We start from the raw sequence: 27,344 nt of genomic DNA, 5'->3' as shown, positions 1-27,344 counted from the left end.
TTTTTTAATCAAGCATTTTTTGTTTATTTAAGATAAAGCATTTTTTTTTTGTTTACCTGAGATATCACGGGCTCTCAAGATTAGTTCATACACGTGAGTTAGATTAAGAAAGCGGCAGTAGGGAATCCAAGATCAGGTGAAAGGACTGTGCTTTATTCGAAAGTGTGTTTTATGCCTTTGTGCAAGGACTGGAAAATATTGCGTCTTAAGAGGGATAACGCCTTATAGAATTGTGAGTATATCAACATTGTACGTATTCTAGAAAGCTTTTTTGTCGCTTCTGTTTTTGTCCGATACAGGCGATCCTCACGTGTATTTTTTGCTTTCAGTTGACTAGCTAGCGCGTGTGCAAGAGAAAACTTGCTGAATAAACTAGTTCAAAAAATTCGTAGACCCCGAGGACTTTATTTTCCTGGTGAATCTTCGAAACCAGTAGTACCCGAACCTGTGGTGCCAAACCCTCTTAGACGTATTTACGGATCAATTACCCCACCATTTCCCATCATTTTTTTACCATTCAAAACCATTCACCATCATTAGAAATCCTTTCCCCCGCCACAAGACATAATTCGTTATCATTAACCTTCATCTATCCTCAATTATGGTGACAAATGGTGCCAAATGACGGTGTATGATGCTCAATGACGGAAATGATGCCTAGTGATAGGGCCAGCGATGGTTACTGTCGGGGAATTATGTTTAGTGACAGGGTATGACGCTTGCAGATGGCGATTGGTGACTAATGGCGAGGAATCATCAGTGATGTCTTGTGACGGTTAATGACGCCCAATGAGTGTAAATGATGTTTAATGACGGTACGTGTCTCATGAAGGCAGATGATGTCCAATGACGAGGAGTGATGCCTAATGACGGTGGATGGTGTCGAACAATGGGTATTGCTGGTTATTTGAGGCGAATGATGGGGAATGAAGTTCTATGACAGGAAACAGTAACGAATGGTGGGTAATGAGGCAAATGATCAGTAAAGATAGGAATGACTGCACGAGATCTATTTGTTTCTGGTTCTGCATATATTCTTTTTTTTCAGTTTGGGACTCGGGGTGGGTACATAAATGAGTTGTCTTCCAAAAGCCTGGAACATGCTGAGCCTGCAAATATTAACCACGCACACGGGGAGCGTGTGCTTTGACGAGATTGTACGTAGAAATTGTCACATACACACCAACACTTTGTTTGTACAAATCACTTTAATTCCTTCCTTACAGTAAGTTGTTACAAAAGTTCTCTCTCCCAGTGGCAGTGTCGCTGTGCCTAATTAAAGACGAGAGGAATTCGTCTTGTTCACCATTGTGAAAACAATTTCCCCAAAAAGTGTAAAAAAAGTTGATAATTTACTGAAAATCTAATTTAAGCGTGCATAGTTATTGTCCACTCTTTAGCTATATTAACCCCAGGCTTCTTGATCGTCATCGTGTGAGTTGAGGGATCATGTGTGAACTGGAGGTGTCTGTTCTCTCCACCTTCAGAAAAAATGACAGAAAAAAAAATTCAACACATCACAGCTTAATGATAATATTTTACACATAATCAAGTGGTTTCCTTTCCTTGGAGATGACTTTCCGCCGTGAAAAGGACGTTAATAGAGCTGTTTCGCTCCTCGATTACAGCTCCCCCACAAGGAAGAGTGCCAAGACAAGCATGGTGTTTGAGGCTACATTTGAGATACACACACGCACAAAACAAACAGACAAAGAAAAAAAAAAGACACAAATACACCACTGGAAAATTATCTGATTGGAGTGTTAAGTCACTGAATTCCTGCAGAAGAGAAAAAAAAACCAAGGAACATCGAGGAGGCGATGGAGAGTGGTGCTGAACAACAGCCACTGTATACAGTACTGCCTGAAAAGTTGATCCAGCCACCTACCATCAGCAGTAAGGAGGATTCCTTTAGGAGCGTTACTTATTCCAAGAATGACAATGCGTTCTATCCAAGCAGCGGTAGTGTACTGAGTGTTCGGCGTCTCCCGCCTGCAAAAAAGAGAAAAAAAACATGAGTGGAACTTAGCAACTCTCGATTTGCACTGCGGAAGCTCTACCACCGAGCTACAGGGAACTCTAACTGGTTTAAATGACAACCCTCCCACTTACTGCTATGAATTTTAAACCCTAACATCATTATCCATGTACATTCTCCATACTCTTCTCTACAAATTTCTTTTAGTACTGACAAGGAGAATTCGTTTAACAATCAATGCTTCTTGGGTTGGCGATCATTTCGTTTATTCTCGTGATCTTAAGGAATGATTCAGGAGCATAACTGTAAGGAGAAAGTAGATGCTGGTTACACTTTGGATTTATGACGATGTGTTCCCTTTTGGAATGATTGTAAATAAAGATGTTATACTCGCTTTTAGCCTCAAGATAAAAGTAAACAATGACGTTTGTCAGAGAAACAGAAATCCAACAGAACGCCGATCTTCAGCATGGCAATGAAAGGGAAAGATGACTCCTATTGCAGTTGTGCCAAATTACCATGGGGTAAGAATTTAGGATTTTCTACCACGGAGCTTCGGTAATCGTCTTGTACCTTGGCCGTACCAATGTTAGCGGTATGCTTTTTGACAATGATTCAAAGAATGCCTTGTGATGAAAATGAAGATAGTAAATTTAACTACAGCCTATTAATGAAAGTGAAAGATGATGTTCTCAGCCAAAATCAGAAAATAATAATAGTTATCATGATCATAATTATAATAATAATAATAATAGTAATAATAATAATAGTAATAATAACAAAGATGAAAATAAAAGGTCAAAATCTGAAGGGAACAGTCTAATTTTTAATCCGAGTATTCCTGAGTCAATTGTGGAAGAAAAACAGCGGCATCTCACACTTGTAAAGCAAGCTGGAGGCTTTAATCGAATCTCGCCCAGTTCTAGAATATTTAGATAGACGTTTAACTTTGTGACGAATTTACATCAGAAACCGCCATCAAGATGTAAAATATACTCGAAAAGAAACAACAAGAACAAATCTACTAACAGGAAGTTCCACATTGACGATAAAATCCCTGATTCTTCAGTCTGAGGCTGAAGAGGAATGGGTTTGGATGCATTCCTACGGGGCGGAAAAGATCCTTGCTTCAAAATTACCAGAAAATATCAATACAAAATATAACACATTTTAGCAGGGACACATCTGCGAGGTGCCCATATGTTCTTTGTTTCCGAGTCGAATTGTAATGACTAGTCGAGAAATAGGCAAGAAAAGTGATCTTACTTCGCCACCATTCGTCCGCCACGGAATGAAAACTTCATGTAAATGTAGGCGCCATTCTTGTAGTCAAAGGTGTGTCCATCGTCCACGTAAAGATCTCCCTCTGCTTCAGCCTGCGCAGAAAGAAAGTAAGCGCAAGTATTGAATAGGATTCTTTAGTTTCAGGATGCACGGTACGACCAAGCATTGGGTATGACGTGTAGTTACCGGAACTTATCCCTCCATCTGAGTATAGTGCGAATAGTAGTATTCAATACTAACCCTCCCCCTCCCCCTACCCCTTAATGGAATGCTTACCTATCGCACGTTAGCCCCACGCATTTGTTGGTTTCTGTCAATACTTCAAAGTGATGCCAGACACTTCGAGACTGACGAATCTCAGCTTAGAACATAATAACCCAGACAAGGCTAAAATCCGGACTTTTCGAGGGGAGTATTGCCCGTAAACTGTTTAAACATCGATAGGGCCGACATTTATAAGAAATAAGATGTAATAATAGGAAGTTTGAAATGTAACTACGGGGTCGTGTGGTAAAAAGTTAACGAAATAACGTAATAAATTTCCTTCTAAGATTTTCGCCTAAAGCTCGATGTGTTCAATGTTTCTGACGGTCCGACATCTTTGGCATAACAAGTGAATGTAGCGTTGAGTTCAAAACGTTTAAAACGTGACTGAATTGCTGTCGAGGTTTCCACGCTAAGAGAACGTAAAATTTGGCGATTTCACGTTTTAGTTCTGTATGGAACGGCTAGCAATTGTATAAACTTTTAAAACACACGTGTTCCGCTATTGTTTTTCTAATTAGATCTTTAGTTTCGCTACATTCTCGTTTCCGTCGCAGTCGCGACTTTCTAAATTCCCTTATAACAGCCAAGTAAAACTGGAAACAAACACGCATACACTGTTGAAAGGGGTTTAATCCACCGTCCGTCCGTCCGTCTGTCCAACGTACGCACGCATGTTCGTAGGTTCTCTCGTTCAGTTTTCAGTTCATTATTGTGTAGTCATATGCCTAAACTTACACTGGGATTTAAGGCCATTGTTAACGTATATGGATCCTTGTGCATGAGTGCACTGCATCGGCGAATTCGTTGCTTGGTCGCGATGATGCTTCCTCCACGCTGGAACACTGGGATCTACAATAAAAATATAACACTACAAAATCAGTCACAGATTCAGGGGAAAACTTACTTTGCCCAGTTCTTCCAAAAGGTGATGGATTTGATCGAAATCCACTCAAATATTGATTCACAGAAAGGAAGGAAATGAAAGCCACTTGAAATTTGTCATCCATGTGGTACGAATTAAATTGATGAGTTTACCTTTTCGAGTGGTGTAGACACGTAAATCGTACTCTCCCCTCGGTAAATCTTGAAATCATGCAAGTCGTACCAGTACTGTTTAGAGTAAAAAACACAGTTACGCTGATTAAGATAAGTCTTTTATGAAGGAACGTTCGACAAACAAAGTTATGATGTAAGATAAGCTACCTCTCCTTTTCCTGGAAGGTAAACATCTATCGAGTTCTGTCCTTGAGTCGTGACTGGTTTAACGAGAAGATCTTTTCCTAAAAAGGTAATCGGAATAGCTAATTAACGGCTGATTTCTCTCCAGCCTGCAGTGCAGGCGTCCTATTAGGGCAAGCTAATGTTATAAGCTCGAGATCGTTAGCCATTTGGAGTAAGAGTGGACGAAGGGGGTTAAGGGCGGGGGGAGGACGAGAATCTTCACTCCCCCGGGCCCACTGTTCGGGAAATGAGCCCGTGCTCCTTTCTGGTAGTTAATTCTCGGGAGGATCGAAGACTGGATCGAAGACTGGACTCACACGACTAAACTCACAAGACTAAACTCACAAGACTAAACTCACAAGACTAAACTCACAAGACTAAACTCACAAGACTAAACTCACAAGACTAAACTCACAAGACTAAACTCACAAGACTAAACTCACAAGACTAAACTCACAAGACTAAACTCACAAGACTAAACTTACCGAGCAAAAATTCATCTTCCATGGCAAAAGTGTTCTTCTCCTCTGGATACTCCACCCACAGAGGCCTAACGAGGAAGGGTCAATGTTACTTTTATTTTACTTTTTCTGCTCGTTATTTTTAAAGCCATTCAGTTAAACAAAAGAAATCAAAACTGTGAAAGTGGATCGAAAACGAATTTCTTTCTGGATATGTTGCAAAGTTTTACATTTGATCCGTATATTCTTCGATTGGATGCTCAACCTTTGGTTTGTACATCTGTTCAAGTTAACTCCGGTACAGTTCAACAGTGTTACTGCTAATGCTCTAGGATAATGGAAAGCTCATCTCTAATGCATAAACCAGCCACATAACATACATAAACGTATTAAGATCCCACAGCCCAAGACACCTCAAACGCGCGGTTTGACCGTTTGAAAAGTCATTCCCTATACCTAAAGACTAAATCTCCAAAATGACTAGCACATTGTCTAGTACATCAGTTATGACAATTTGGTGTGCTAACACACAACATTATCCCATGGATGATAGTTTTCCATACTCTCAACACATGTCTACCTTATCACGAGAATATACTCCTGAACACTCACCTGACTATGGGCGTGCCGGTCTCAGAGGCGTGGTAGAACAAGGTGTACCAATACGGCAGCAGTGAGTACCTCACACGGATGGCGTCTCTGATCAGATTCTTATACTGCTCATCGTAAAGCCAAGGCTCCCGGCGTTTGGTGTCCAAGTGAGCGTGTGCGCGGAAGAATGGCAGAAAGGCAGCCGCCTGAAAAAAATGAAAAACAAAAAACACCCATTGGAACACAAGGTGTTAGAGTGTGGACCTTTCCTTCGCCCCAGTTGATAGTGACAGTCCAAATAGCACATCATGCTTGAAGCTTCCAATAACGGTTAAAATCACACATGCGTCTTCCCAAAAATTAAACCTGCGGTTGGTGCAAGCGACCTGTTCGCGTCCATAAAAAGGGAAATGGATCATTGGAGCGGCATCCAACTGAATGCCACCACTTAAGAAGTCATGATAAAATCACAATTGGAATTACCCAATAAAAACACACTGGAGTCAAGAGAAGGAAAACTGTTGGAAAAAAAAGGAACAGAAAAACAGCGAAGGCCGCGAGCAAACTTTCTTTGTTCCCGCCCCACAACCCCCCTTAATTTAGCTAAGAAAAAAAAACAGGAAAAAAAAAAAGGAGATAAACGAATAAATCGTGTGCGAAGAAAGAAAACCTACCTGATACCACCTGAGTAACAGCTCTGGGTCAGGATTTTTAAAGAAGCCACCTACATCAGCTAAAATAATAAAAAAAAAAACAAAAGAACACCACATGAAGTCAACCGTCGTGGAAACAAAGCAGCTACGAACTTGAGTATTTCCAAAATCGTCTCACCTCCGGAAAACGGCAGCCCAACCAAGTTCAGGGTGAGGATCATGGGAAGAGATGCCTTTAGGTGGCCCCATTCAGCCGTGTTGTCTCCCGTCCAAATGGGACCTAGAAATCAATTAACAGTTCCGGTAAGCTAAACGCACAAGAAGCTTCCATTGGGAAGTTTCAGTTTGGAGGTCCAAATCATTCCGGGATTACATTGGTTTGATTGGTCTAGAAATTTCGCGCTACTCTCTCACAACCAATCAGATGCAAAATCGCAATTTGGTCACTCGCGTTTTTCCGTGTTCCACGCGCTTTGTTTATTTGTTTTACTTTGCGCTTTCACTGGCTCCTTGCGATATTTACTTCAATTGTCAGCTTTGTATCCTGTTTAGCACGTCACTAGGAATGAACTAACATCATTTTCAAGCCGGTATCACGTTGCTTTTGTTGTTTTATTTTTTCTTCGCAGACAACAATTACTTACCGTTTCTTTGGGTTCCTGCAAAAAAAGCTCGCGACAGGACAAACGGTCTTTCCCTTCCCCCTGAACGGTCTATCTGTCCTTGCACTGTTGCCATGTGCTGATAGAAGCCGTAGATGTTGTGCACATCGCGGTGTTCCCAGTCTCCGAAGTGAAGCGCGTCTTTATGCATGGTTATTTCCGGTCCATGGAAAACCGAGGGCTGTAAGGCAGGAAAAACGTTGCGGTAAAAACGAATAACATACTTCATGGCTGGTTCTTAGATAAACTGCGACCAGCCCTGCCTTTGAACCATCTCACACTATACTATTACCAGAAAAAAAAAGTTCTCGAGTTACGCTAACCTCATTCATGTCATTCCAGGTAAAGAGAGTTTCTGTGGAGCCCTACAAGAAAACATCACAAATGATCAGAGAAGATAATTCGACAACACTTCCTCAGGTTTGCGTCCAAACTTCCTAAATCATTTTAACTTATGCGTTTACTCATGAGTTTCCCCGCCGAGTGAACCACTCCGACAGGAAAGGAAAAATTTTCCTCTTTGCTATTCTGACTTTGGAGAGATCAACAGCATTACCTAACCAACTTCTTTGAGATCGAAGATAAAAGAAAAAGGTGCATGTGATAATTTTTTTTTTAATTACTCCCTCGGAATCGTAGCTCATCTTTGCTCTGTGTCGTCGTGAAGAAAGCTCCGAATTAAATACTAACAATGCAGTAAACTTTACAAAACCCATATATATGAGACAAATTGTCCCAAAATGTGACTTACCTGATACTCGCTCAGAGCAAATTTACTGCCCCACCACTTGCGAATTTCCGGACTGAGGAAATCGATCCACGATGAAGTTCCTATGAATTAAGGAAATTATACATAAGGACGCAAAAAACGGTTCTTTCTCTTAAGCCAAGCGTTTGGCAGATCAATTCACAGATCAATTCAACCATTTTCAGTTTTCATTAACTATATCGATGATGGCGCCATGATAAACTCTCATTCACCATTACGTTAAAGTGAAAGTCTGGCAGGAAAAAAATAAAGGTTTTCTGGGTCATTTATCGGCTGATGACGCGGTTTTCTCTAGTAGGGGAAGAGCGAAACTTTCACCTTCCTCACTTATTATTGTGCCTTATACTTTAAGATTAAAAGTCACTTCGCCACCACTTTGCGATGCGTTTTGATTCGTTCTATTATATACATAGTATCACCTGGCCAACACCAGTTCTCGTATTCTCCGCCATCTTTATTCTTCACATAATAACCCAGTCTTGTCGCTTCCTATGAGATTTAAACATAAAAATGAACAAACCCCATGACTATACGAAGCTAAGACCTTCGGAATTGCGGTGCCATGTCTTACAACTGAACTGCTACATACACTCCAAATACTGCTGAGATCGGAAAGGTACAAAGAATCTTAAGTGAATACTGAGCAAAGAAGATTGAAAACCACAAGAGTAAGGTTAAATCCTAGGTTCCAAAACCAAATGTATTTTTAAAAGATTTTTATTTCAAACATACTCAATGAACGACTGTGACTCACTGCGATGCATCAAGACTCACTCGTTCGTTCTTCTGATGCATCGCAACTCGTGAACAAAAATCGTTCGTGCGCACTTTCCATGGAATGATCTCTATTAACTTGCCTCATGAATGTGATATCCACCCTCGCGTTTGATGTGGGGATCAATGATAGTAACCATCTATAAAATACAATAAAATTTATTAGATAAATGAACAAGTGAAAAGAAAAACAAACAGAGAGAATGCTCATGTACTCAACAAAAAGTTGCGAAATTGAGCAAATTTTGTATAGAGCCGTTTTGCCTCCCACACTTATGTCAAACGGCTAAAATTCTCCTGCTTAAGTTCTATATATTCTCTAGTTATTGGCAATTAGAATTTCTCATCAGACCACGATCTAGTGAAAAACTGTCTTCTTTATATCTTAACCTTCTGTGTAATGTATTAATGCTGTAAGGGGTAGTTCCACTTCATGAATAGTGCTATTGCAAGTTTAAAAGGTTAACCAAAAAGAATGCTGCAAAATCCGTGTAATTTTCATCTTCGCCGTGAAAAAGAAGGCATGACCTTGTGACATGCGCGCCCACGATGACCGATTATAAACAGCATCAGTAGAAGACAAAGTTTCTAGATCTCGTCATTCGAATTTTTGGATAACTGTTCGTTGATGTCTTTACCTTTCGACCTTTTGACGCCAAGTTTTTCTGCATCTGGTCAGGCGTTGGGAATTTATTCTTGTCCCAAGTCATATACCTACATTGAAATAGGTAAACACCGCAGCAGTAAGTTACCGCAAATAATATACGCCAAAGACAATTATGACTGATCTGAGTCTTATGATGAGGCACGTCGCTAAGGAATACTTTGAAATCATATCTTTTTGTTTGTTCTGTGGCTGTTATTTTTTTCCACTTAATAACACCAATAAATGACGGTGGGAGCCTGGCTTTAAAAGAACGGATGTGGGCATCTGAGACTGACTTCTTTTACCCTAAAGTCCGATGTACAGAGCAGAAATTTAAGCTTAAACGATTTCTATTTAAAATCAAGTCCTGATAACCATTTGGTTAACCAATACAATTTTGCTCGTCAGACAGTCTGTCTGGAATGTCCCTTTTCGGCTTTTAGTTTTTGTTTGTTTTTTTTTCTTCCGGTAATTTCCAGAAATGTGTATGTCGGGATGCAAGCTATTCATTGAAGGTTGCCGCTCAAACGAAAGAACACAGAGGAGTGAATGCATTTATTCATGCATTTGTTTTTGTACTCACTTCTTTCCATCAGTATGTTCAATGTCCAGCCACAGAACATCATAGGGAATATCATGATCATCAAAACCCTTATCAACGCTGAAAAAACCACAAGTAAAACACACCGCTTAGCTATGAAGGCTTATTTCAGATCAAAGAGTATTGCTTTATAATTAGATACGACATGCATTATAGTGATCAAAGCGATATAGTTTTCATATATTTTCTATCAATAACTTTCCATCACCCAAACTTAAATTACAGCCTTGGAAATGATACTGCAGATTTCCATGCCTTCCCAAAAAATTTTCCTCGACCTGAATGGACCTTGACCAAAGAATTTCACTTAGTTACAATTTTTTTCACAGAATCCTTTTGCTTCGCTTGAGTTGTCTTCAAGACGTATATTGAGCCTCTACTGGAGTAAAAATTGGTAGATTAAGCTGTTTTTTTCCAATTGAAAAAAGAACGTTAGCCAGAAGTTAATGCATTAAGGCAATTTTTTGTCTTTCTCAGAGCCAAAGGGAACCAATCAGATCACAGGATCTACCTCACTTTGGTGGCTCATCAAAGCAGTGAAAATAAACAAAAAAAATTAGTAGATGAAGAAAACAGAGCTGTTCAAGTGCAACTTACTTTTTGACGTCATCTTCGTCATTGTAATTCCATCGACTTTGATGATAAGCAATTCCAAAAAGCTATCAAATGAGATCATCACAAATGTAAGATTAGAAAGATAAGATCTACATGCTCTACTATTTTTAGTAAGGTGGTTCCAAAAAAAGTATTTATTCCATTTCATGTCTCAGAAACAAGGAAAAACTCAGTTCAACTTCTGTGTCGGAAAATGACTTGCACAGACCTTACTATTAGTCTAGACTTTCACTATAAACCAGGCCTCAGTTGATCGATGAGTGGATAACGTTATTCCTTGGATAAATCTCGATCAGGTGGATAGCGCAGTACGTTTTGTTAACACTTATCCGCTGGATAGCAATTCATTTGTCAGTTAAAGTTATCCATCCATTTAACAATCAGGGTCAGGATATCAGTTTGTAAAATCTATCTCACACTGAATTCTCAAAAAGGAATTTAAACAAAAATTGGAAATCATCTGTGAGAGCTGTGAAAACTGATATAGAGCCAGATAAAACAAAGAAGCCAGACTTACTGGTGGCAGGGCAGTTGTGCCAGTGAATGCAGCATACTCTTGGAACAGGTCATGAGGTTTTGGACCCAACATGACAAACACATCAATGATGCCACTCTCTGAAATCCAGTGGGTGTCCACCTGAGGGACCTCCTCACTTCCCTTGAAAAAGGACATCAGTGAGTTTAACATGGACTGCAAAATAAAAGAACAGTGGAACACAAGAGTAGGCTAGGCCTTTATGGTTTAGTCAACTTTACGCTGACTAATGCTCAGTTGTGTCCAATGCTCCACTCAAAGAAACAATTTATTGGATGCAAGATTTCTTTTATGCAATATGTATGTGCATGCCACTTGAAGAGAATTTATGGATAAGTTTTTATAAAAAATCAAATGACAAAGACTCTAATTTTTGCTCATCAAAATATCAATGTTTTTATTCAAAATTGTTACTTTTTTTCAAATAATTTAATGTGTGAAGGAGTTTCTGCATTGCAAATTTTAAGGCATTTCAAAATGGTTCAGTGTTAGAGCATTTGACATAACCTCACAAAATGAAACATAAATTACCTGCTTTATTAAACTACATTTCTCATTATGAGAAGCTATGAAAAACATTTCTGACCTGAAGCAGGTTAGCACTTAATTATACCATATGTATACTTTATTAATCCAGGAGAGCCTATTAAATGTTAGCCTTGTCAATACCACTTAAAATAAGTTTCAAAATTAGACTTGAATATCATTAAATTCAGAGATTATTAAACAAGTTTACCATAGTTTCAAATTTATATTTCTTTAATTAAATTTAATTAGAACCTTAAAGAAGCATTTGAAGATGTTAAAACATGTTATCTTATCTATTGATTTCAATTGCACAAAAATCTCATTTGAAAATTTGAATATCAGAAAATCAAATTTATTTGTTACAATAGTTATGTTAATGTTAAATGGTATTTGTGCTATTTCACCCCCAAAAATCATCCCTAAACCTCATCTCTTATTTCTATCTTAACGTTAAACACCCTAACATCAGTATCCAAATTCTTCATACTCTTCCTTATACATTTCCTTGGTACTCACAATGAGAATTCATTTATCAATCAAAGCTTCTTAGGTTGGTGATCATTTCCTTTATTCTCATGATCTTATTCTTGTGAATGATTCAGCAGTGTTAATGTAAGGAGGAAATAGATAATGGTCTCAATTCAGGTTTGAACAGTTAGCGACAAAATGGATGAAAGAAAATATTCTCGTACCTTTCTGGCACTGGATGAACTGATGTCCACCCACGTTTCAGCTGCATTCATCCAGAACACACCAACTGTGCGTGCAACACTGAAAGTTCAGAAATCAGAGTATGATGGAATCTGATAACTGCTCTTCAGATCAAACCTCTTCTTTGTAAACTTACCAGTGAGTTTCAGTGAAAGTGAATAACTCTGTGATTACTTACCTATGAGCAATCATGACAGGAATACTGCCATAAAGAGCCATCCTAGAGTCCAGCTCATACTCAAACACATCCAAGTTGTACAAACGGTATGGCTCTGAACCACTGAAAAATGAAAATACAGCAATTAAACAGAAGCACCTTAATGCCTGACCATCTGGACCAGTGTATCATAGGTCTAGTTAATTCTCAAAGTAGTGTCAGCCTGTGTGACAAATCTTGAAGTCTCTTCTCTTTTGAATTGACATCTCACAGCTGTTATTAGCAATAAAAAAGAGTTTTTTTTAAAAGAAGTCTTCTAAAATTTTCAGACAGGTGTCCTAGTGTCTTAGTGAGTCTAGGACTTCACCATTTATCACCCCTGGTATATAAGGATGTGCATAAAAATAATAACTCTGTTTAAAATTAAGGCAAACACTAAAAGCCTTATTGAAGCACTGCTGAGAACCAATTTGATATAAATACATTTCATCATTGATACAACCAGTCAAAGGCTTCATACCAGGAGTACAACATGATTGTAAAAATCCCTCTACAGCAGAACTTACACTGTTGTCTTGAGAGCTAGGGTGTCTGCATGTTCTGGGATTCCATACACATGTTCAACACCAGGGAATGAAATGTCCAAACCAACAGAACAGGGACCTGAATGATGAAAGTTTAAAGGTACAGTAAATATCATGGCAACAAACTCACATGCAAGACAGCTTTCCACTAAGTTTCAAATTTGACTAAAGAAAGGGTTGCAAGCAAAAATTACCAAATTCTTCATAATTGTAAACATGGCCATATCTTAACTCTTTAACTCCCACGAGTGACTAAGACAGAATTTCTCCTTACAGTATCAATACTATATCAACCAGATAAGAGATGAGAATAAAGAAAAATATCAATTTGGGGATAATTAGTTGATCCAATACTAAATTCTCTGAACTAACATTATAAGAATTGTATGGTTGAAAGTAAGGAGAATTGCAAATTTGATCTGGGAGTTTAAGGGTTAAACAGATACAGTGTAACATCAAGTTTCAGCTTTTCTTTTCTGTGTTTTTTTTTTCCCCTTGTGAGCTTTTTAAAATGGGATTACTTACTGCATGGACAGAACTTATGTTGAATTACCTCGTGGTCGAGAATCATGATGCTCTTTAAAGTTTTCTTCCCAGTTTTCTTCTTCGACTCTTTCTTCTTCTTCTTCTTTTTTCTCCGCATTTTCTTCCTAGAAAATAAATACCACCCCAAATCACACATTGACATCACAAGTATAAATCCCTGTCAGTACCTAAGGAAATGGAAGGTTAGAAACCTGAATTTCTCGTACCGATTCTGGGTGCTCATCTGACTTTTCCTCCTCATTTTCTCCAGGTGGGTGACCTTCTCCATCGTCATCTTCAACCTTGACGGGAATTTTCCTAATTGGGATAGAGAGAGAGATAATATAAAGCTGATAATGTATTAATACCACCTCTACTGTATCAGGAGTGGAACCTTCATTTAGTGTGGACCCCTAACATGCACAGCAATAATATCAATTTTAAGAATGATTGCAGCTTACTGTTTTTCTCTATAATGCTCAAAATTCATCAGCCCTCTTGAATTAACAGATACTGCCACTTCATTATCAACCAAAAAATCCAGGCGGAAAGGTTCAAATGTTAAAACAACACTGTTGTTATTAAATCCAATGTGGACACTCTCATCATCCTGTTTGAGTTTTTGGTTACTGAAAAATATCAATGAAAGCAGTTAAATATTGGAACAAACAGAGGCTACAGATAAATATCTAAAATGTTAGATCTATCCCTTTGAAACCTTAAACCAACCTGCTTAGAAAGAAAATAGAAACAAACACACAAACTGGAAATAAAAAAAAAATAGAAGGATAAAACCATTACAGAACCAGTCAGGGGATGCATAATTACCAAACAAAAAATATTTAGGGGGTACAATAAAGAATTGCCTCCTATCTTATATTAGATATTATATATATATTAGCCAGCAAATGAGATGTCAAGAAAAAACATGCACAAAAGCACAGATCATTACAGCACTTCCTCAAAGATTTGAAGTTCAGACCACAAAAAGGTTAAGTCATAGCCTTACCTTATAGTCTTTGGTTCTTGAATCAAGACATCCTTGACTTCATATCTTGGTCTAATTGGGTTCCGTTCATTAATTCTAAATCTTATTGTATTTTTTTCTAATGTTTGAAGCTTTAGACCGAGTAATACATTTGATTTCTTATTTAGTATATTAACATCAAGGGAGGAATCTGTAAACACTAGAGAATCTTTGACTACTGAATATGGAGACTCTCCTGGTTGAATTTCCCTATTATTCCTGTAAACAAAACAATAAAAACAAATGTAATTCAATCCTTCTCAAATATAACAAAAATTTTACTCCACAAACTTAGAAAAACAGCCACAATATATTTTTCATTCTTTCAATGTCATACCCTAAACCCAATTCTGACTTTCAGTTGATCAATCAAGCATGTGATTGCATCCAATCAAAATAAATCAAACATTTAAAGACAAGTTGGGTAAGGGACTGTTGATGTACAATCAGTGACAAAAGTTTTGTGATGTTTCATTTTCTTCCTGACTTGGCTGTCTTCTTACTCGCTGAAATTTGTACCCCTGAACCCAACTTCAGCAAAATACAGAGTTTTGGCAATTCTACCTTATTGCTTGAGTTTAATTAATGAAGTCTGGGTGGTCGGAGGGGGGGGGGGGGGGAGGGAGGGGAAAGATGGAGGTGCTTCTCAGTAAAATGAATATTTCTGATCATGTAGTCTGATTGCCCACATAAGAGTAGTCCGAAAAGGCCTTAGTTGAGACTGACCTTCAAAAACTTTACTAAGTCCAGCTCCAGGGATTTCATTAACATTTTCAGCTGGAAGACAACTGATTTTCACAAGCGGGAAAAACTTTTTGAACTGAATTTCTTTACAAGATGAACTTTCCTTGAGACGGTCAAACCAGGTGGCCAAAACCATCCTCATAACTTGACAATTTGCTAAGTGCCTGGCCTTAAATGAAACCAATGCCGCTCAATCCCTATAACATCTTCTATCAAGGTTGTTGAAACATCAACCACTACTCCTTATAACAGTCCTTCCTAGAACAACTCTTACCTGAGCAAACAGACTACATAATTAAATGTTTCTCTCAGGTTCAAAATAATGTGTAACTTAGAACCTCTAACAAAGGCGGACTTAATCAAGAAAAGCCACTGTTCTGATCATCAAACATACTAATGTCACTGATTTTAGTTTCCGGTTGAAGTTCATTGTTTCTACAACCCATTCTTAGAAGGTGGCAACCCTCAACTTGAAGATACCAAAGTCAGCGGGCAACAGGAAACTATACTCTAGAGAAGTTGAATGTTATGGGCAGAATTTCCCACATCAGCATCTTATTTTTAGTTTAAATGAGTATACCAGAGGGGAGAAGCTTGCATGTGCCTTTACCCTTCAACTACCCCCCTTAACTGCAATTTGTCTATTATGGACTCCTATGGATATACAAAACCCCCACAATAAAGTTGAGCTAAGCCAAGCTACCTTGTCTTGCAGAGACAGCCTAGCTCACGAACTGTCTTCTCACAAAAGAACCAAATAACTTCACGGAATTTAAAAGCAGACATCCAAAAGAATCTACTTCAATTTTTTCTGTAAATCAACTCTTCATGTAAATAACACAATGTAACATTTTAACCATCTTACTTGCAAAAGCTACTTTGCTCACACTTCTTAAAGTTTCCCTTATCCACGGCATTAATTTCTGGAATTATCCACACCAGAAGGAGTGAAACAATCCTAAAAATTAAAGAATAGAGGCAAAAATCTACTTAGAAGGTTTTTATTAAATCTTGTCTGTCGGGTGACATTCTAAAACGGGATCTGCAATTCCATGTACGCATGTTCATATAGCACGTTTGTGGGTATAAGTTATTGATGCTTAAGATGAGACCTGAAAGATTTTATATGAAAGCTTTTACATGAAAGTTTAATTTACTAAATATCATTAAGCAATGCAAAATCCCTGTTATGTCAAAAAATCTGAAATCAAACAGAGGAGTTTACACGTGTCGAGTTCATGGATCTTACATGCAATAGCATATGCGGTCATACACTCCGAAAAAAATCGTTAGGAGGACTTAAACAGAGAAGACATGAGTAAAGGTGAAGTAAAGCGGTGGGTAAATTTAAAGAAAACAAAGCGATCACTTTACCTTGAGATATAAAACGTAGCCATTGAACTCCACCGTATTCTCACCTCAGCTCTTCTCGATCTCAAGATTGAATATTGGTGAGTGAACTGGGAAGGAATTGTCGGTTCAAACTCCCGGATGCAATTGAACGGAACTGTGGTAGACTGGGTACTACCCATTCTGTAGGGCTCCCTCTTCGAAGTAACCAACTATTCTTCAAAGTTTTGATCGCAGCATTTTAAACTTAAAAGCTACTTAGGAGGGTCTGAAAACTTACTGAAAATGGTATGTTATCTTTCTTTAGTGCCTTGAAAGTGTCCTTGATAGACTGTTAACATTAGGGGTGCGATAGGGTCTCTAGATTTCAACACATTTTCTTGTCGACAAAAGCATCCCCTAAGCTGTTGCTTGTTGCTGTGGAAAGGCAGATAAATGTATTCGTAGTTTTGATATTGCTAGAGTTGTGGCGACATTTGGATCGGTGTTGTTTCATTTTCAATTATGCTTGCTTTCTTAATAGTAGCGCAAAGATAAGGCTGCAAAGCTCGCTTTTTAAGGACGATTCTGCTCTAGTTTTACTTTAAACTTAGCATCGTATGTTTAATATGTTGATCGAGTGTTTATAGCTGCTGCAGTTATTATTAGGAGGTGAACACGTCCAATACTTATTTAGACATACCACCTTCCTCGACGAACTTCGTTTCGGTTTTATCATATCTACTCATGACTAAATCAATATGCGAACGTGTTGAAAATTTATCTCTGAATTCTCTTCCGTTCTTAGGGAAACGAAGCTTCTTTGCCGGGTGATATGGTGACACATTGTAAGTACAGTAGTAACGCTCTCGCGCGGCGTCTGTTATATTTTTGTCCTGCAGATCTTACGATTTCTCCTTTTTTATCCGCTTCCTATTTTCTCGATACCCGTGGTAATGATCTTCGTTTGAAACTTCAGTTGATGCAGACGAAATAAGACGCCTCGGGAAGAGATTTCGGAAGCTCGATTTGGACAAATCTGGTGCCCTTTCTGTTGACGAATTTATGTCACTACCTGAGTTACAGCAAAACCCTCTAGTCCAAAGAGTAATCGATATCTTCGACACAGATGGGAATGGCGAAGTGGATTTTAAAGGTTAGAATTAAATATAGCTTTTTGACTGTTGTATTATTTAATACATCGCTCGATCGATATCGTGAAAACATACGGGATTCATACGCAGTTTTGCATATTAGGCGATAATTTCGGCGGTAAATTTTTGTTTGCGAGGGGTGCACTGGGAAAATTTTCGTGTTACTTGGCGAGGAAACTATATCCTACATTCTGCTCCCTCTCCATGAAAATGCTCTCTCAGATTATTCAGATCTTGCGCTAAATCGCTAATTGAAAATATGTCACGTTATCTGCAATCAAACTCAGCAACTCCCAACGTTGAAGTCTTGGTGAAAATTTGCGAGCATTGTATCCGGTGTTTTTGCCCTCTCTGTTGAGTTTTTTTAAACAGATTACAACAATTACCGATAATTTCACTTCTCATACACCAAGAAGTATTCATAGTTTTGTCTTCCGCGAGCTTTACTGCGAAAACAAATTGAAAGAAGCCTTGATCGGGCACCTGCCTCCCAACGGTTTTAAGAATTTCGCCGAGGGACGGATCTAATTGTAGTGAAATTGGTATCCAATTAAAATGGTTTAAACCGGGTTTACGATTGATCTGACTTGCATTTGAGCCGTCCTTTTTTATTAAGTGTGAATGGAGTACTTTTTAGGGGCAGCAGCTGTATTTTCTGTTATCAGTTGAACGCGAAAGTCAGCCAAAACTAACTCGGTGCGCGGCCGAGGGGAGCACAATATATTGCGATCAATATCGAGTGTAGGCTCAGCCAATTTCCCGTTCTATGCTCACAGGGTATCTCGGAACCATTTAACGATTTAATTTTCAATGCAAACAGGTCTGGAGTGACTCCATTTGTAAAGTTATTGTCAGCGACGTGGATGTGCTTAGCAACTCAGTATTTTTCAAATAAATACGCATAAAATGTAATCGTACGATTTTTCTGTTAAAAATCAACCTATATTTTTAAGAATTTATGGAACACATCGCCGGAAAATTCTCGCAATTTAGGCACTAGTTCAAGGTCAGTTTATATTTTTGTGTGACATTCATACTTTTTGATACGACAAGCCAATTTGCTAAAAGTGAGCCCAATTTTAGGCTTGTCAATTTACATATTAAGTAAGAATTATGGTTTGGAAAACCCAGTCAAATTTTGATACTTAACTTTCAAACAAATTTGCCACAACAGTAAATAAGGTTGACATTATGATTCTTGAGCTGGATGAAAGTCCAACAAAAATACTCGATCTGTCAGGCAAATGTTGAGTTGTAATTTAGAAGGCAACCTCTGGGTGGTCTAGTTAATTTGCATATGTAGCCAAAAGCTAAACTATTCATTGAGTATAAACATGTTAAAAATTAATGAGGATGCTGTGTTTTTCTCTTGCGGAAAAATGAATGTTTTGGAGGAAATTAAGACTTATTTTAATAGGGAATATGTCTTGGGAAGGCACTTTGTAAATGAGCAAATTCTGCTCGATATGATTTCTAGTTAAATTTGAAAAAGTTAAATTATTCTTGTAAATTGTGTTGATTTTTGAAGATACTGAGCTGTAAGCTGAATAGAAATGATTATCATTGCTGAGGATAATACAATGAGAGTGCTTTCCTCAAAGAGTGCTTTGAGGAAATTTTATACTTTCTTTGTCTTGAGTGCCACTATTGCCACAGACCTTCATACCATGAAGTTTCTTGGTTAGCTGGAAGAAAGTAATGTTGAATTGATTTGAACTCATGGTAGGGCTAACTAGCAAAAAACTGCAAACCTCAAGTGGATCCTTGTTGGTTCCATTCTTCCTAAAGAAAAAATGAAAGACTAACATCTTACTTTGAATCAATGATTTTTAAGTAAAAACAGGAAAGTAACATTGAAATTCTTTAAGGGTGAAAAAGAAAATTTGATAGAGTCCTTCAATGAGCTGAGTTTCATCACAGTATAATAAAATAAACAGCCACCTAAATTCTAAAGAAAAATGGTTGGTGGTGGTGAATTAAGTCTCCCAACTTTGATGCAATGTTACTGAACCAGTCTTGACTCAGTGACTAATTTTTCACCAGTATCAGATTATATGCTGGGCAAATCAGGTTGTAATTTGTCAGATATCAAGTCAGTGTTTTGTCATACCTCTCAGGAATTATTTGTGTTGATACACCCTCAAAATCATTTCAAATGAAATCTGGAACATAAATATATACACCATATTCAGTGACTTGACATAAATATGAGATCAAGGAACAAAATATCAGCCCATATTATGAGTCGAGCTATCGAATAAGGGATTTATTATGCCGCTATTATTTATATTGTAGTAATTTGGCCGGTTTTAGTTTTCAAAATACATCCACTGGCTTTATCTGAAAATTGTATCTAAGGAATAAGGTGCATGCTACAGATGAAAACATCCAAAAAAAAAAAGAATCCCCTGAGACTAATTTTTGTTTTGACTTTTGTTTTTTGCTCTGCTGTTCAGTTTTAATATGTAATACTGTAGCACATCTTGTGCATTCTGTTACCTTATTATGATAAAATGGTGTAACAGAGAAGTATACACTGATAGAGGACATGTTTTGGCCTAACAGTTTGCATGCAAAACTCAAGATGGAGATGTCCATGTTTGGACAGTGTTTGGGTGATTGTATTGTGTCTTTAGGCCAGGTGCTCTATCCTGAGACAATGCAGGAGAGGGTAAGAGGGTTTATACCTGGGATGGATAAGCATGTTCTAAATAAGTTGGAGAGGAAAAGATAAATGAGGAATACTAGGCAGCCCAGTTATCATGGATGCTGTGTTGTTTCTTTAGATTATGAGCATGAATTATTTACTCAAAATGTTGTATGCATTGATTCCGTGAAGTTCACTCGAACTTTGGGGTAAATTCTTAATGTGGAATTAACTCGCACATCTGAACCTATTACTGTTAAAGTTTGCATTCAATTCCATTTAAGACTGAGAAATGGCTACAATACAAATACCTCCAATGATATTTCGATGACTGTGCAATTTTTCATCAGAAGTTGTGGTAAATTTAGGTGTGAATAGCTGGCTAAAGAGGGTAGACTTGTCGTTGGTTTTGGCTGGCCATTAATTCTTTTTGACAGCACTGAATAAACACTGTATCTCATTGTCCTGATGTTTCAGAAATTGGGAGTGCACTTAAAAAAAAAAGAATGAGCATTTTACATATTACTCTATGCAAATGTTAAACTTACTGTAACTTTAAACCATAAATGCCAAGTATTGAAAACATATCAGCTAGCCACAGGACTGCTTTACACAGGAAAACCAAAGTGACAACTTTCATCAGGAATTTGATTGCAGCCTGTAGTGCTGTTTTTGATTGTCACCCATCAAAAGCTTTACAGAGTAGAACGATTCATTTTTATGTCATAACAATTCAGTTCCCCACAGAAATCGCTAAAAATATATTGTACAGTCATGCCAGTCATGGTTAGGAGTGTTGCAGTATACTATGAATATGTGATTTGGAATGTATTTTAATGTGTCAAAACTATTCCTCTAGGTTTAATTTTTATTTTCTTAAAAATGAGACATTTACATTACACCTGGCTTTTTATATCAAGACAGTTATATGACTGTTGGTAATTGTCAGTCTAATGACAAGCCAGCTTTGTTAGTACTGTTTATCACATTTGGCCATCTTCTATCCCATATCTGATTTACTCTGCATGTAGAGCATATTTTAAAACATTATGGACCAAAATTGTTTTGTCAAAGTTATGGACCAGTACAGATAAAGATCTATTTATGCAATAAGGGTGTTAGCTATTTCCCCTAGTCACACTAACTTATAACTATTATCCTTAACACCTTGTGGGGGTCCAATTGAAAGTAAACACATTAAATGAACTAAATTTTACCTTCTGTTATGTATTATTCATTGTTTTGGCTAAACTAGAGACATATAGAAATCACTCTATGCTTGTGAGCCCTCTCTCAAAACCAATTTTGGTTTGCTTTTTTTTGTGCTGAGTTTCTGATGTCATGCACCACTCAATTTTGTTGACGTCTTTCATTTGGTTTTTGGTGATTGTCATCTCTGTTTTGATTGTGACTGAGATATCTGAGTGAGTTACTTTCCATTTTGACAATTGTAAAACTGAACAGATATCTTGGAATACCATCTGGAAAGCTGAAGAACAATTTATTTTTTGGAAGGAAATTGCTTGGCAGGAGTTGTTTTGTCTACAAAATTAATATCTATAGGGGTGAGGGGTGTCCTAATTTTGATTGTAGCTTTTCAGACAGGTGTTGGGACATAATTGAAAAGAAAATTTAATCATCAACAGCTCTGACAATTACTGCCTGTGGAATAGTTTTTTCTAATTATTTATTTGTAAGTTATGGTCACAAAGGCCTAGTCTAAGCCGGTAGCATATGTTTCTGAGGAAATGTAATATTTGGCTTATAAATAATGCTATTTAAAATTCACCAAAAAACAGCAGTGAACAAATGTTTCCTAGAACAATGTAGATGTCAGTGGTATCATACCACAGGATGTATTTTTTGTAATTTTATTGATTAATTTTTCCTCTTTTACTGCATTTTTTCCCACTGAGATCACTTTCCCTACCACTGTGTTTAGATCAGATGCTTTCATGTGTCGAAACATTTTGATTTATGTATTTCTTCAATATCACTGAAGTTACAGATAAATATCAGGTATCACTGCTGGACGTCAGAAGTGTGAGTTGTGAAATTTGGGTAAAAGATCTGTTTCTGGTCAGAAAATTGGGTGGACAGTATTTAAGGCACACAAGGCAATTTTTTTTTGTACTTGCAGACCACATGAAGGGTACCAAAATTTTTTAGAGACTCAAGGGCTACATGTAGCATCTAACTTGTGGTCACTCCTTGGTCTTTGTACTATTTTACATAATAGTTATGGATGATAAAGATATTTAAGGGTTGCTGTAAATTAAGAGCAGATAGGTATCAGTGATTATACTCAGAAACAATGTGAAATAAAATTAAGATTTTTAGTTTCCATTGCAAACATGCACGTACAGGTAACCAGTAGTTTGTCATTCTATAGGAAGTAAGTGGCAGATATACATTATCTTATTTTTTTTTGGTAGTTTTCTCTAAAAATGAAACACTTCATTTGTGTAACTAATTGCACAGTTAAAATTCCTAATGTTGCTTCATGTCATTAACAATTTGGTATGGTTAGCCACAAGACAATTCCATTGTGTAGTCTCATGTCCTTGTTGCTCGGGAACGACCTTCAAACCCTCCGAACAAGCAGGGAGGTGTGGAGGAGTCTTCATTACACCAACTACTACAAAAAAAATTCACTTCAGCACTAAAGCTTATCCTGCATTATCCTATTAAAAAATATATAATGAAACAGAACTAGAGCAATTTATTTAAATTCAGCTAGATTTAAACACATCAGTCGATCAGATTGCAGCTTATTCACTAATCAGGGATGTTTTTGCAGCTGCTTTGTCAATTAACAGTCAGCTTGAAACTGTTGGTGTTTAATACATGTATGCATTTTAAAAGTATTTTTACTAAAGTTGCAGGTTTTAGGGTTCCAAATTGGAAATATTGTTTGCTGCATGCAATCGATATGGAATTTAAGATGCAGTTGTTAACTACAGAAATAAGTTAAGATGAAAAAGCTAATCGGGGATAAGAACACTGACTCTAGAAAATGGACAGTGATTAGTTTGGTGTTAAGTTTGTTCTCTTGTCCTGAAATTAAATCAAGATTGTTCATGTCAGTCTTAGTCTCACCATTAGCTAACAACTCTTTGTTATGTACACACACTGTACATGTTTATGTTAATCATCTTTGTTGATCTATTTTGTTTCTTGCTTGTTGTTTTGTTATTTTCTTTAGAATTCATAGAAGGAGTTTCACAGTTCAGTGTAAAGGGAGACAAAGAATCCAAGTTAAAATGTAAGTTCAGATGGGTGCAGTGCAGCAAGAAGGTTAACCCTTTACACCCTAACATCAGTATCCAAATTCTCCATACATTTCTCTATAAATTTTCTTTGGTACTGGCAAGGAGAATTTGTTTAGCAATCAAAGTATCTTAGGTTGGCAATCGTTTCCTTTATTCTCATGAACATAGTAAATGATTCAGCAATATTTCTGAAAGGAGAAATTGGATGCTGGTCTTTCATAGGGTTTAAAGGGTTAATGATTTACCTAGGTATTAAAAGACTTCTTTCCTTTCTTGAGAACCATACAACTGCATAAGACTGGTCCTTTTTGAAACAACTGCTGTCCTGTGCAAGAAATCCACAATTTTCAGTCTGTGTCAGTCCACTGTTGGGTATGCGAGTCTCTTGCAAGTGTTTGAATGGCAAGCAGACCATTATCATCAAAAGTGCTTACAGTGAATTCAAGTTGTAGATAAATGAAAGATGTCAGAGGAGTAGGAAGTAAATCCATGTGTAGATTAAGCTCTAGGGGTACATGTACCTTTACTTTGCCTCTTGCTGAGGTTAAGTTAACCTGTTTTATTCCTTTTTTTTTTTTTTTTTGCATAGTTGCCTTTAGGATATATGATATGGATAATGATGGTTTCATATCAAATGGAGAACTCTTCCAAGTTCTTAAGATGATGGTAGGAAACAACCTCAAAGAGACTCAGCTACAACAAATTGTGGATAAGACTGTTATAAATGCTGACAAGGATGGTGATGGAAAAATCTCTTTTAGTGAATTTTGCGCCGTAAGTGAACAGATTAGTTACTGCATGTGTGTAGATCATTGTTGCTGTCATTGAATTATCAAATAGTTAGGTGGCTTGAAACCATATTTAAGGATCATTTTTTAACTCTGTAGTTTGATGAATCTTGATGTGCTGATTTCAATTCATTAGTAAAAAATGGGGCTGTCTAACTAGTTTTTTAATTACATGCACATAAGGCTAAAATTAAGGTTGTTTCTCAGTGGCTAATGTTGTTATAATATCCATTTTTGTCAAAAAATTGTCGCATTTTTTGAGCCATAGTTATTGACATGACATGAAAAAACTATGTAAATTGCATGAAATTGAAGATTCAGAAATTAAGGATTGGGTCTGAGCTCGAGGAGCTCACAAATGCAAGGAAAACTTGCGTATTTGTCCTGATTGAACTGCATTGGGAGACTGTGTATACTCTTGAAGTCTTGGAACTATTCAGCATTTATAATTTCAATTCTTCATGCATTCAATGAGTGTTAATCCTTTAACCTGTAAGAGTGATTAACACTTAATTTCTCCTTACAATATCATCCCCAAATCACGCATTTAGGTAAGGAGAATAAAGGAAATGATCACCAACTAAAGGAGCTCTTGATTGTTAAACAAATTCTCCTTGTCAGCACCTTAGGAAATGTAGAGAGCATAGTATGGAGAGTTTGCATACCAATGTTAGGGTGTAAAAGGTTAACAATAGTCAAACTTGTTGGCTGAATGGCCTTATTTTGATGTAACTCCAACTTTTTGTAATAATTTACAAGGAAACAAATAACAATTACAGCTAAAAGGAAGACTGCGGTTGATAATTATTCACCGAATTTTTCAAATGAAAGAGTTAATTTGATTACTCACATTGATTGACAGGTTGTTGGTAATATGGATGTTCACAAGAAGATGGTAGTCGATGTCTAACAAGATCTTAATGAACCAAGTCTTTGAACTATTTATTATTCTTATTTCCACGAGGAGACATTTTGTAAAAACAAACAAACAATGATATTCTTGACCTCTATCTCTTGTGGCTGCTGCTGCTGCATGTTGGGAAAGCATTGTTGCAGCGGTTGGTTGATTCACGTGGCTACATGAAGGAATCAATGAGGTGCTGTCCTTGCTAGAACAAAAGATGCCAGCTAGAAGCAGATGTGAAACGTAAAGAAATAAGAAAATATACGACTATAGTATATATATTATACAGTAAGCAACTTGCCACTCACAAGAATGTCTGTAAAATGGAAGCAGTTATTATGGTTAGAATTAGGGAAGACTTGGGTTTTGTTGAATTTTATTAACTTTGACTCTGAGCATTCATATGTAGCATTTTATTGGAAAAAAATGAGTAAATATGATTGTCCCATAACCCAGCATGCATGCACAAACACGTGGTTATGTTTTACAAACTCTCTTAATTTTTTGCTCCTCCTAATGTTCGTCAAACTGACTGCCCAAAATTATTAAAATGTATTTCCTTTCAGCTTCCCATTTTGCTTGTACTGTAGTCCTTAAACATAAACAGCATGCTCTTGTCTGCTTGCCTAGATTTGTAGTTTTTTGATCAATAGACTCATTCAGACACTGACAAATACAACAGAACTATGTCAAACTGAAATTCAAACAAGACAAGGCACTAAGCTTCCATATCATTCAGAAATGCCAAGAATTTTAGTTTATATTGACAAACTTACTGGGTGAAAAGTGAACTTCTTGTCAAGTGCTACCTTGAAATACACATATATCTGTATCTCAAAGCGGTTTTTAATTGATTAATACAGTTAATTTTAGTTCAGCTTAGATATTATCATTGCCTTGTACAATTCATAAAAAAGGTTTTATGAAATTGATGACTCTTTTTTCATTAGCAAGTGAATATTCTAGGTGAATACTGGACCCAAATTTTCCTCTCAATTTAATAAAAGTATACTTGGTTAAGATCCCCTGTCAAAAAATCCTTTTCATGCCCTTATGTCACATTTACAAATGCGTTCACTTTTGCTAGGTTTCTGTTCAGTAATAGATCACAGCTGACGTCAAAATGTAGTTTAAAAAAACTGACACACAAGATACAGCCAAGTGTGTCACTGATGTACTTAGCACATTTTGACTCCAAATTTGATATATTACTGTACAGATTTACAGCAACCCCAAATCATATTTGTTTGTGTGATAAAAAAAAAACTAAACTAAATGTTGTGGCATCATCTTTATGTATGTCCTCTGATAGATCATAGGTAGGAAACAAAATTAATTAACTAAATTAAATCAATTAACATATGATCCATTCCTAACATTATAGTAGTAATTGAGACTGTCCTTCTGTGCCATTTGTCAGATTATATCATTGGAAATGGTTGTTAATGCTTATGGCTAAATCATTCATTTTAGTTGCTGGCATTTGCAAGCACATCTGTGACAAATTCAGTTGCCTTAATGGTTCCTTTAAGAAACCAGGATTTTGTTGTTGAAAAAGTGTAATTTCTATTTCTGTTTTCCTTTGTATGCTTTGGCTGAAAGACATCAATTGAATGTGGAAGAGAAGACCACTAATTGACTTCGTTTATTCTCTCTCTATTTTCACACTGTTCAAAATAAACCTTGTTCGTCCCAAAATATTTTGTCCTAAGCAATCTTTTTGTTTATCCTTGGGGATTGTAGGTCCTGTAAGCAGATAAAATTAAAGCTTTAGAAAAACTTTTGGGGACAAATAAAGTGTTTAATGTTTAAAAACACTAATAAATTAAGCTGAAAATGTTTATAGTTGTGGGATAAGAGTATTTGTATTGCATTTTTTTTTGTTACTCCAAGTGCTAGTTATCAACAACTTAATTA

At 37.0% G+C, this 27,344-nt stretch overlaps 2 protein-coding genes and 1 long non-coding RNA gene across 3 annotated transcripts; 2 read left to right on the top strand and 1 right to left on the bottom strand.

The window, feature by feature from the left end:
- The first annotated feature begins 119 nt into the window (after nt 1-119).
- Nucleotides 120-2,983, top strand: LOC136282115 (uncharacterized). The gene is made up of 3 exons (XR_010718102.1): nt 120-232; nt 726-959; nt 1,488-2,983. It is a non-coding gene; the product is annotated as an uncharacterized lncRNA (long non-coding RNA).
- LOC131781791 (neutral alpha-glucosidase AB-like) lies at nt 1,190-16,880 on the bottom strand. The gene is made up of 29 exons (XM_059098508.2): nt 16,708-16,880; nt 16,199-16,291; nt 14,572-14,808; nt 14,024-14,191; nt 13,790-13,880; nt 13,591-13,687; nt 13,020-13,116; nt 12,475-12,576; nt 12,278-12,356; nt 11,040-11,180; nt 10,505-10,566; nt 9,890-9,967; nt 9,299-9,374; nt 8,744-8,800; nt 8,306-8,375; nt 7,869-7,948; nt 7,441-7,482; nt 7,100-7,298; nt 6,634-6,735; nt 6,477-6,535; nt 5,824-6,008; nt 5,236-5,300; nt 4,733-4,809; nt 4,565-4,639; nt 4,265-4,378; nt 3,245-3,354; nt 3,008-3,082; nt 1,889-1,992; nt 1,190-1,481 (listed from the first exon to the last, which is right to left on the bottom strand). The coding sequence occupies exons 1-29, from the start codon at nt 16,863-16,865 to the stop codon at nt 1,369-1,371; spliced, it is 3,006 nt and encodes a 1,001-aa protein (XP_058954491.2). The 5' UTR covers nt 16,866-16,880; the 3' UTR covers nt 1,190-1,368.
- LOC131781793 (calcineurin subunit B type 1) lies at nt 16,861-26,875 on the top strand. The gene is made up of 6 exons (XM_059098511.2): nt 16,861-16,971; nt 17,471-17,510; nt 17,642-17,818; nt 23,669-23,728; nt 24,325-24,509; nt 25,386-26,875. Exons 1-6 carry the CDS (start codon nt 16,969-16,971, stop codon nt 25,431-25,433), a joined length of 513 nt encoding a protein of 170 aa, XP_058954494.1. The 5' UTR covers nt 16,861-16,968; the 3' UTR covers nt 25,434-26,875.
- Nucleotides 26,876-27,344: the final 469 nt, after the last annotated feature.

Source organism: Pocillopora verrucosa, chromosome 7 (genome assembly GCF_036669915.1).
Source record: "Pocillopora verrucosa isolate sample1 chromosome 7, ASM3666991v2, whole genome shotgun sequence".
Lineage (NCBI taxonomy): Eukaryota > Metazoa > Cnidaria > Anthozoa > Scleractinia > Pocilloporidae > Pocillopora > Pocillopora verrucosa.
Note: the sequence above shows the minus strand (reverse complement) of the source record. Positions and strands in the feature narration are given on the sequence as shown.